Source organism: Garra rufa, chromosome 14 (assembly GCF_049309525.1).
Source record: "Garra rufa chromosome 14, GarRuf1.0, whole genome shotgun sequence".
Classification (NCBI taxonomy): Eukaryota; Metazoa; Chordata; class Actinopteri; order Cypriniformes; family Cyprinidae; genus Garra; species Garra rufa.
The window spans coordinates 26,817,646-26,829,829 of record NC_133374.1 but is presented as its reverse complement, the minus strand read 5'-3'; the positions used below and the strand labels follow the sequence as shown (position 1 = coordinate 26,829,829).

Genomic DNA, 12,184 nt, shown 5'->3' with positions numbered 1-12,184 from the left:
TAAAAATCTAAAGCATAAAGAAACATGCACGAATGAAAACATAGTGCAGGAACTGCTTGCTGTCATTAACCGCTGAAAAGTACCTGTTATGTCTTAAATAAATCAATGTCTATTTAATTCACACTGTAGAGGCTATCCAGTGTTTTATTTGGTACATGTTATTATTTGATTTGTGTATTACTGAAAGCTGCTGTTAAGTAGACCTACCTGAAATGCCTACCTATATACAGTAGTCAACATTTGAAGTGGATCAACAACTTTCATCAAAGTTGTCAGAAAACTAAAACAATACCTGTTCTTGTCTTTGGACAACTTTGATTACCTTTTTTGATCCACTTCAAATGTTGACTACTGCATATATAAAATTTAGCAATTCCACTTAATATAATAACATAACATAACATAACATAACATAACATAACATGTAACAGTCCATTTTATTGTACTTAATCACAAGTAATCAGATAATAATACATTTACATTGTCATAATATCACATTGAATCTCCAAATTAATGCAAAAACAACATTAAGATGGTTGTGTGGCATCTTAATGGCATCTTTTTACTTTTATCAGTGAAGATATCATTGATACCAATATTTATACTGATAATTTGTAATAGAGTCACATTATTTTTCCATTTCAAATTTCTTGTTCTGAATGCAGCATGGGTATTCAAAAGTATGGATGGAAAAAAGTAAAAAAGCATTTGAATTAAATATGGCTTTTATTTCATTAGCATTTTCAAATTATACGGAAAACATCTATTATATACACTACCAGTCAAAAGATTTTTTATGTTTTTAATAAGTCTCTTCTGCTCACCAAGCCTGCATTTATTTGATCCAAGGTACAGCAAAACAGTACAATTATGAAATATTTTTACTATTTAAAAAACTGTTTTCTATTTGAATATATTTTAAAATGTAATTTATTCCTGTGATCAAAGCTAAATTTTCATCATCATTACTCCAGTCTTCAGGTTCACATGATCTTTCAGAAATCATTCTAATATGCTGATTTGCTGTTCAAGAAACATTTATTTTTATTATTTCAGGATCCTTTGATGAATAGAAAATCCAAAGATCAACATTTATCTGAAATAAAAAGTTTTGTAACATACACTATACCATTCAACAGCTTGGAGTCTTTTTTTTTAGTAAAGAAATTCTAGGAATTAATGCTTTTATTTAGCAAGGAGGCTTTCAATTGATTGAAAGTGATGATAAAGACATTTATAATGTTACAAAGGATTTCCATTTCTGTTCTTCTGAACTTTCTATTCATCAAAGAAACCTGAAAGAGTTCTACTCTAGCTGTTTTCAACAACATAGTAATAATAATAATACATGTTTTTTTTCCCCTGAATATTCAAATCAGAATATTAGAATGGATCATCAGTTTTTAAATATTTAAATTTTAAATTATTTAAAATAGTAAAAATAAAAAAGTACTGTTTTGACTGTACTTTGGATCAAATAAATGCAGGCTTGGTGAGCAGAAGAGATTTCTTCAAAAAACACAAAATCTTACTGTTGAAAAACTTTTGAATGGTAGTGTACATATAGCTATAAAAGATAAATAAATATATGTGTAACACAAAATTATTAATTTAACCACCCCATTTTAACCAATGTAAGTATGATCAGGTCAATCAGAGGTGTGTGTAGCTGGAGATGATCTGTTCTAGAGCCGTAAAACTGTCCAGAAAATCCTCCTCGGAGATTCCAAACTTCATATACTGATGAACATAGGCCCTACAGAAAACAACATCAGTATTTTAAAACAAAATACAGAATTTTGTCTTGTATTTATGTATACTGTATTTCTCACCTTGACGCAAACATGTTCCAGGCCTTCCTGACTATATTGTCCAGGGGTTTCAAAAGGGACTGGCTGTTACTGACCAAAGTGGCAGACTTCTCATATCCATTGAAGGCTGCAGGAGAGCTCCATGTGCTGAAACTATTTTGTGTGTTAAGCCATGGCACATATAACGCAGGATCCTTAAAACCATCTGTTAATTGAAGTATTTGCATGTTAGTTTTATATACAGTTTGAAAAATGTTAAAATGTAGTTGCAAGAACATGTAATGCTGTTTTCTGACAAAGACTTTCATGTACACTACTTCGGGTCGCTAGCATGCTAAAATATATATCGTTAAAAGTCAAATGTGTACATACACTTTGCAGAATGTGCAAAATGTTAATTATTTTACCAAAATAAGAGGGATCATACCAAATGCATAGTATTTTTTATTTAGTACTGACCTGAATAAAATATTTCACGTAAAAGATGTTTACATGTAGTCCACAAGAGAAAAAAAAAAGTTGAATTCATAAAATGACCGTGTTCAAAAGTTCACATACACTTGATTCTAAATACTGTGTTGTTACCTGAATGATCCACATCTGGTTTTTTTGGTGATAGTTTATGAGTCCCTTGTTTGTCCTGAACAGTTAAACTACCTTCTGTTCTTCATTTGAACCCTTTCCAACAATGACTGTATGATTTTGAGATCCATTTTTTCACATTGAGGACAACTGAGGGACTACAACTATTACAGAAGGTTCAAACGCTCACTGATGCTCCAGAAGGATAAATTATGCATTAAGAGCTGGGGGTGAAAACTTTTGAACAGAATGAAGATGTGTACATGTTTCTTATTTTGCCTAAATAACATATTTTTTCATTTAGTACTGCCCTTCAGAAGCTACAGAAGATACTTACACTTAAGACAAAATTGTCTTAGGTTTGAGCGTTTGAACCTTCTGTAACAGTTGCATTTGAGTCCCTCAGTTGTCCTCAGTGTGAAAAGATGGATTTCAATCATAAAGTCATTGTTGAAAAGGGTTCAAATACACAAAATGCTGAAAAACCAAAGCATCTGTAGGACCTGAAGGACTTTTCTGAAGAACAGCAGGCAGTTTAACTGTTCTGGACAAACAAGGAAATCATAAACAACTATCACAAATCAAACAAAGCTGTAGATCATTCAGGTAACTACTCAGTATTAAGAATCAAGTTTATGTAAACTTTTGAACGTGTTTTTTTATAAATGTAACTATTATTTTCTCGTGCAAATGTGAATTATTATATTCAGGTCAGTACCAAATAAAAATAACATGCATTTTGTATGATACCTGTTATTTTGGTAAAATAATTAATTTTTTTGCAGATTCTGAAAGGTGTATGTAAACTTTTGACTTCAACTGTATATTTGACATAAAAAACATTTTGTAATTCAGTGTTTTTATTTGTTTGTTTTCAAAGAGCATATAAGTTACATCAAACAAGAAAAAGTATACATTCTTTAAAATTCAGCACTATTTCTAGTCTAGATTTGCTATCTATTTAATGAATGAAATTATATATATAGATCAGCTTACCTGTAACTGCAGTAGAGACATCTTTCCCCCGCAGTATTAGAAGATTAGCAAGTGATACATTGAAATTTTTATGCCTGGTGTTTGACGCACTCTCTCCTCCAGATGTGACCGCTGATGGTGCACTTACTGTCCAATCAATTCCTTTAAGAAAGTTTTAGTTTCACAGAACCATTATGTAGACAATCAGTGAAGTAATATTTTGCATTTCTGTTAAGTGTAATTTATAAAAACATTCTTTTTAATAAGATAGCTCACCCAAAAATGAAAATTGTCATGAATTACTCACCCTCATATTGTTCCAAACCCGTAAGACCTTTGTTCATCTACGGAAAGGCAAATTAAGATAGTTCTAATTAAATCCGAGAGCTATCTGACCCTGCTTAGACATCAGTGGTTGTGTTCTGAAGATGAACAAAGGTCTCGGAACAACATGAGGGTGAGTAATTAATGACAGAATTTTAATTTTTTGATGAACTATCCTTTTAAAAAGGATGTTTTTAAGGATGTGACGTCATAACACTCACCTTCCTCCATCCTAGCACTTGCAATAAGCATTTGACGTAAATGCTTGAGCAGCCCAGGCCAGTTAAATACACTATATGCCAGAGACGTGCTGGACATCTGAGGAATGTTAGACAAGCTGAGCAGTTTGTACTCGGGGTGACACACCAAAGAACTCATTAATTCCCCTGCAGACAGCAGATAAACACTGGTGTAAGAGAGTGTCATTTTGACTGATGACTGTCTGAAATTGGAGGTGAACTGTGAGTCATTTGTACCTATGGGGTTTGTGCAGTAATGAGAGGGTGAATCAGCGGTATAAGCGGGCTGAAGGACGCTGGCCAGCTGGTGAGCGATCACCTTATTAACGTCACTGATGGAGAGCTGTTTGATGTTCATCAGTCGGCTGCAGATTTTGTGCACAATGTCGTTCTCGTGAACCAGAATAGCATCGGAGAGCTGGTAGAGGTTTGACAGCGTCAGCACAGAGTTGTAGTTTTGCACGATCACCTGGAAAGGCAAACAAAACAACATGAACAGTGAATAAAGGTTACAGTGTAGTGATGAATAATAAAATGCTAAAAATGTTGTTTAAAATACATGTAGCAAGTTCTAAGAAATGTACTCTTTGTATTCATATAGTTTTAAAGAGATAGTTCACACAAAAATAAAAATTCTGTCATTAATTACTTGCCCTCTTGACGTTCCAAAACCGTAAGACCTTCGTTCATCTTCAGAACACAAATTAAGATATTTTTGATGAAATCTGAGAGCTTTCTGAGCCTGCATAGACAGCAACGACACATTCAAGGCCCAGAAAGGTAGTAAGGACATCATTAAAATAGTCCATGTGACATCAGTGGTTCAACTCTAATGTTATGAAGCTACAGGAATACTTTTTGTGTGCAAAGTAAACAAAAATAACTTAATTCAACAATTTCTCTCAGTTTTCAACACACATTTACAAGAGTACCATGACTTCCTAACTACCTTTCTGGGCCTTGAATATGTCAGTTGCATTGCTGTCTATGCAGGGTCAGAAAGCTCTCGGATTTGATCAAAAATATCTTAATTTGTGTTCTGAAGATGAACAAACGTCTTACGGGTTTGGAACGACACAAGAGTGAGTAATTAATGACAGAATTTTAATTTCATTTGTTTATATATGCAAATATAGCATTATTTACTTAAATATGCACTAATTTGCAAAATCAGAATATCGGATAAAGCCAGGTTTCAAGTTTCTTTTTTCATTTTATTGACATATTAGAGTGTTTAGAGTTTATACAGAGGAGATTTTGGATATCCATTTTAATCACTCCATAAATGAGAAAATACTGGCAACAGTCAGAAAAAAATAGGAATATTATATTAGAAAATATTATATCTACAAGACGAAGGCAAATGACAAATGACAATGAACAATCCCATTTGTAAAAACTGTCAGAATATAAACAGGAATAATACTACAAAGTTTGTTGTAAGCGCAACAAACAAATAGATAAAAATAAAAAATTAAAGAGATAGTTCACCCAAAAATGAAAATTTGATGTTTATCTGCTTGCCCCCAGGGCATCCAAGATGTAGGTGACTTTGTTTCTTCAGAAGAACACAAACGAAGATTTTTAACAAAAACCGGTGCAGTCTGTCAGTCATATAATGGCAGTGGATGGGCACCAGACCTTTAAAAGGAAACAAAAACATGCACAGACAAATCCAAATTACACCCTGCGTATTCTACTCCAGAGCGCGAACACACGTAACGTGCCTGATGCTAAACTCGTGCTCATGACAGATGGACATGGCTGTGTATCAAAGGTAAAAAAATGATATAAATACTGTTCAGTTTCTCGCAAAAACCGATCGTTTCGTGTCTTAGGACATCAGTGTATCGTCATGAGCCGCAGGTTGTAATTTGGATTTGTCTGTGCATGCTTTTGTTTACTTTTAAAGGTTTGGTGCCCATCCACTTCTATTATTTGACTGACAGTTAAATCAGGGTGTCTACAGGTTTGACCAAGTTAAATTTAAGACATTTTAAGACTTTTTAATACCATTTTCAAACAAAATTTAAGACCAAATTGAAAGTCCCGCAAAAGTCTAGCACAAAACTATGAAGATATTTTAAATTATTATTTTATTTAACTGATTTTTCTTGGGAATATTCAACAGAAAACACTATTCCAGAAGAAGAAATTATTTTCTATTCCATGACAATGTCAAGGCTCTCCCACACTTTGAAGCCAATGTAACAGTGTAACAAACACGGATTTTGAGTCACGGATCAGATCATTTTTCGGATCAGCAAAAAAAAAAAAAAAAAGTTTGTTTTTTCCTAATTACTGAATGCTTACTTTAGGTACTTCTAATCCACAGCAAAAACTACTAGCTGAACTAAAGTTCAGTAACAAAACAAGAACAATTACACAAATGACAAGTGTAAATGAATACAACATAAAGTTAGTAATAAAATCATAAAGTTAGTAATAAAATCTGTAACACTGGTATTCAGGAGCAGAACTTTAATAATTAATTGTAAAATAACTAGTGCTTCTCACTGCAGGTATTAATAGGACGCTGTCTCTTTAAGGCCAAATGCACCTAATACTGGGACGCATCTCTTTCTCAGCTGTTTCGGTTCACTGAAGACATAAACGACTGTGTTTACCAGAATACCAAAACGGGTATTAAGACATGACTTTGTATGTACGTTTCAGTTCAAATAGAAGTTAAAGAGGAATCAATCTGTGTGAATCGCGCCTCTCTCTCTCTCTCTCTCTCTCTCTCTCTTTGTGCGCGTGCTCGCGTCAGGTGTCTGCGGCAGCGGTAAAAAATCAGCGTACGTGTTCCCTTTTTAAATTGTTGGAATTGGTAAAGTGGCAAGACAAAACATGTGCTAATTATAAGCTTTTACTTTATGATGGTTAAACTTAACAGTTAATCCGCGAATCACATGCGTGTAGTTGGGTGGAAACCCGCTAAATCTGGCAACACTGAGGCGTTGTTAAGCAAGCGCGTGTCTAGCAACAGAACAGATTTAGAACCCGCGCAGGAGATTCTCCTCAAAACGATAAACTTTTCCTTTTCAAAGTGTAAAAAAACAAACATTTTAATGATGGAGACATTCCCTCTAAAATCAAGATTAAAAAATTAAGACCCTTGGATTTAGATTTAAGACAAATTAAGACATTTAAAGGCCTTATTTTAGGACAACGGAATTTAAGACTTTTTAAGACTTTTTAAGGATCCGCGGCCACCCTGTAAATAAATGTTTAAAGGTAAAACCAGTCTTTTAACAAATATAATGAATTATTGATTTTTTTTCCAAATTTTTAAAATACATTTGTAAAGGTAAAACCATTATTTTAACACATAATGAATTATAAATGTATAAATATCATTAGGTTTTTGGGAAGTTGTACCACATGGCATTTTTTTTAACTGAACTCATATTGCCTTGTCTTAAAAAGGTCTGACATTTTAAGAAACTTCTTGACCAGACATAAGTTTTTTTAAATTATTAAGCAGTGAAACTACTACTTAGCTACTTAAAATGTTTTCTTTTCAAGATTTTTATTATTTTAATTAGGTTTTTTCTTCATTATGTCATGACAGTTGTTTCACCCTGGCCTTTTCGACTGCATGAGCACTAAAAATTAAAAGAAAAAAATTATGTGAATTTTAGTCCAGAAGTTAAAAACATATTTATAATAGAAGAGATGTATTTAAATTGTAAATATGATTTTTAATACATTTTTTAATAAGTTTACAGATCCACACACACAAAAACTAGTCATGCCATTGACCCAACTGCTTCTGTATAACTTATACTTAAAAGGACAGTTCACCCAAAAATGAAAATTCTGTCATTAATTACTCACCCTCATGTCATTCCAAACCTGTATGAACTTTATTTATCTTCAGAACACAAATTAAGGCATTTCGGATGAAATCCAAGAGCTTTCTGACCCCACATAGACAGCAAGGGTCCTACTACAGTCAAGGCACAGAAACATACTAAGAATATTGTTAAAATAGTCCATGAGACATCAGTGGTTCAATCGTAATTTTACGAAACTACGAGAATAAGAATTTTTGTTTTTGCGCGCAACGTTTCTGTGCCTTGACCATATCTGTCTATGCAGGGTCAGAAAGCTCTTGGATTTGATCAAAAACATCTTAATTTGTGTTCCAAAGATGACCAAAGGTCTTACGGGTTTGGAACAACATGAGGGTGAGCAATTAATGACAGAATTTTTATTTTTGGGTGAACTATTCCTTTAAAAATGACAAAAATCTCCCTACCTCACCAGCTCCATATGGCCATGTTACTTGATTCAGGATGAAGGAATTGGGATACAAGTCCCTCAAACGTTGAGTGATGTAGGTGCCCACACCAGACCCGGTGCCACCTGCAACACTCATCATAGTGAAAATCCCAGCCAGACGATCACAGCGCTCGATCTCCCTCCGAACCAGATTCTCCACAGCCTCTTCATGACGTGGTCCATGAACACAGAACCTTAAGAAAACAACAATAAACTCACACATGACAAACACATTTGTGACCCAGGACCACAAAACCAGTCTTAAAGGAGTAGTTCACTTTCAGAACAAAAATTTACAGATAATGTACTCACCCCCTTGTCATCTAAGATGTTCATGTCTTTCTTTCTTCAGTTGTAAGGAAATTATGTTTTTTGAGGAAAACGTTTCAGTTTGAACTTCCAAAATGCAGCTTCAAATGGCTCTAAACGATCACAGCCGAGGAAAGACGGGTCTTATCTAGCAAAACGATCAGTTATTTTCTAAAAAAAATTACAATTTATATACTTTTTAACCTCAAATGCTCGTCTTGTCTAGCTCTGTGTGTACTCTGTGTAGAGATGAAAAAGTATATAAGTTGTAAAAAAGTTTAGAAAATAACCGATCGTTTCGCTAGATAAGACCCTTCTTCCTGGGCTGGGATCATTTAGAGACCCTTGAAGCTGCATTTAAACGGCATTTTGGAAGTTCAAACTTGGGGGCACCACAGAAGTCCATTATATGGAGAGAAATCATGAAATGTTTTCCTCAAAAAACATAGTTTCTTTACGACTGAAGAAAGAAATGGATGACAAGGGGGTGAGTACATTATCTGTAAGTTTTTATTCTGAAAGTGAACTACTCCTTTAAGTGGCATGGGTATGTTTGTAGCATAAGGCAAAAATACATTGTATGCCAATCATTATAATATCAAGTGAAGAACATGTTCCATGAAGATATTTCATAAATTTCCTACTGTAAATATATCAAAACTTATTTTTTTGATTAGTAATATGCTTTACTAGGAACTTCAAAGGTGATTTTCCCAACATATTTATTTTTTTGCACCCAGATGACCGATTTTCAAATAGTTGTATCTCGGCCAAATAATGTCCTATCCTAACAAAACATACATCAATGGAAAAGCTTGTGTGTGTGTATTAAAGCTTGTGTATTGATCTCAATAAAAATTGTGGTCCACAACCAAGAGTTGACCTTCTTACCCATTCGCCCAGTTGTTTCCAGAGCCCTGTTTTTGGGAGAAACATGCTTTGTCTCCATATCTCCATCTTCCAGATTTTGAAGCCCTGGCAACTGCTTGAGAGATAACCTTGGGCTCCATATCAACAAGCACTGACCGCGCCACAAGTTCTGTTAGACATAAGGAATCTCATAAATATGAAATATTAGGGAGGTATTAGCAAATACAGGTCCTTCTCAAAAAGTTAGCATATTGTGATAAAGTTTTAAAACATTTTAAACATAACATAAACATAAACATTAGACTTTCATATATTTTAGATTCATTACACACAACTGAAGTAGTTCAAGCCTTTTATTGTTTTAATATTGATGATTTTGGCATACAGCTCATGAAAACCCAAAATTCCTATCTCAAAAAATTAGCATATCATGAAAAGGTTCTCTAAACGAGCTATTAACCTAATCATCTGAATCAACTAATTAACTCTAAACACTTGCAAAAGATTCCTGAGGCTTTTAAAAACTCCCAGCCTGGTTCATTACTCAAAACCGCAATCATGGGTAAGACTGCCGACCTGACTGCTGTCCAGAAGGCCATCATTGACACCCTCAAGCAAGAGGGTAAGACACAGAAAGAAATTTCTGAATGAATAGGCTGTTCCCAGAGTGCTGTATCAAGGCACCTCAGTGGGAAGGAAAAAGTGTGGCAGAAAACACTGCACAACGAGAAGAGGTGACCGGACCCTGAGAAAGATTGTGGAGAAGGACCGATTCCAGACCTTGGGGGACCTGCGGAAGCAGTGGACTGAGTCTGGAGTAGAAACATCCAGAGCCACTGTGTACAGGCGCCAGGTCAAGCCACTTTTGAACCAGAAACAGCGGCAAAAGCGCCTGACCTGGGCTACAGAGAAGCAGCACTGGACTGTTGCTCAGTGGTCCAAAGTATTTTTTTCGGATGAAAGCAAATTTTGCATTTCATTCGGAAATCAAGGTGCCAGAGTCTGGAGGAAGACTGGGGAGAGGGAAATGCCAAAATGCCTGAAGTCCAGTGTCAAGTACCCACAGTCAGTGATGGTCTGGGGTGCCATGTCAGCTGCTGGTGTTGGTCCACTGTGTTTTATCAAGGGCAGGGTCAATGCAGCTAGCTATCAGGAGATTTTGGAGCACTTCATGCTTCCATCTGCTGAAAAGCTTTATGGAGATGAAGATTTACTGACCATGGTATTACTGTGCTCAATTGGCCTGCCAACTCTCCTGACCTGAACCCCATAGAGAATCTGTGGGATATTGTGAAGAGAAAGTTGAGAGACGCAAGACCCAACACTCTGGATGAGCTTAAGGCCGCTATCGAAGCATTCTGGGCCTCCATAACACCTCAGCAGTGCCACAGGCTGATTGCCTCCATGCCACGCCGCATTGAAGCAGTCATTTCTGCAAAAGGATTCCCGACCAAGTATTGAGTGCATAACTGAACATAATTATTTGAAGGTCGACTTTTTTTGTATTAAAACACTTTTCTTTTATTGGTTGGATGAAATATGCTAATTTTTTGAGATAGGAATTTGGGGTTTTCATGAGCTGTATGCCAAAATCATCAATATTAAAACAAAAGGCTTGAACTACTTCAGTTGTGTGTAATGAATCTAAAATATATGAAAGTCTAATGTTTATCAGTACATTACAGAAAATAATGAACTTTATCACAATATGCTAATTTTTTTAGAAGGACCTGTATGAGTGAGTTGAACCTACCTCCAGTGGATGTCTCATAAAAGAATCTCTCATCACTGCATTGTTTGTACTTCTTTCTGTTTGGTGCATTGGAATCATCGCTGATGACACTGAAGAGCTCTTGTCCTATTTGATTCCCACACTGACCTAACTGTAAACTTACAATCGACATATCATAACATCAAGCATTAAACGATAGGAGAAAAGCTCATGTCATCATGACAGAACTAACGTTAAATACACAAATCCCGATAGTGTAGCTATAGCAACGTTTACCGACTCGCTCAAGTAGACGACACTACAAATACACTGGATGTCTGTTTACTGTATGAAGACTCAAAACAGCCCCACAATATCAAATAACATTAAGTCACTGCTTTTGACAACTTTTACAAAGTAAAAGCATCGGTGTGTACAGTTGAAGGCGGGTGCAGGTTTGTAAGCGTCGGAACTGATGCATGATGGGAGCTCGAGTGAATATATACATATCTGCAACCATTAGATGGCGCGCAAAACACACTTTTCGCGGGCTCTCTGGTTCTACGGTGAATGTCACGAAAACATGCCTTTTATCATAATTTCATTAAACTATTTTATGATTGTCTTTGGTTAATACTTAATACGAAAGATGCTAAAACATCTGTACTGATGATAAAAACAAGAATAATTTCAATGTAAGGGTTACCTCCTGGTCGTTTTCAGAAGCTGATTTGATTCATTTGATGTTATTTTGTCATGTATTTGTTTTTTTACATTTAATTTTTATTTATCTATCTTAACTAATTATTTTTAATTATAAGCCTTATTATTTTAGTAAAATATCACTGTATTTTGTATTCTGGTTGTGTACATAGGCTACTTTATTAAACAAGTCACACATTGTTCTTTTAAACAATACATTTTCTACTTCTACTACTTCTTTTTTTTTCTTTTTTTTGCATGAAACAACATTTATTTATATTTGTATTATTTTCATGCCAGTTATGCACATTTTTCTCAAATTCATTCTCTTTTTAGATTTTTATTACTTCAGATTAAATTCGATTTAATTCTAT

General features: G+C 34.7%; 1 protein-coding gene across 1 annotated transcript; it reads right to left on the bottom strand.

The window, feature by feature from the left end:
• Nucleotides 1-786: 786 nt before the first annotated feature.
• Nucleotides 787-11,507, bottom strand: tubd1 (tubulin, delta 1). Its single transcript, XM_073818233.1, has 8 exons — nucleotides 11,151-11,507; nucleotides 9,419-9,566; nucleotides 8,196-8,412; nucleotides 4,169-4,400; nucleotides 3,914-4,078; nucleotides 3,390-3,530; nucleotides 1,833-2,016; nucleotides 787-1,756 (listed from the first exon to the last, which is right to left on the bottom strand). Exons 1-8 carry the CDS (start codon nucleotides 11,299-11,301, stop codon nucleotides 1,654-1,656), a joined length of 1,341 nt encoding a protein of 446 aa, XP_073674334.1. The 5' UTR covers nucleotides 11,302-11,507; the 3' UTR covers nucleotides 787-1,653.
• Between the last annotated feature and the right edge of the window lie 677 nt (nucleotides 11,508-12,184).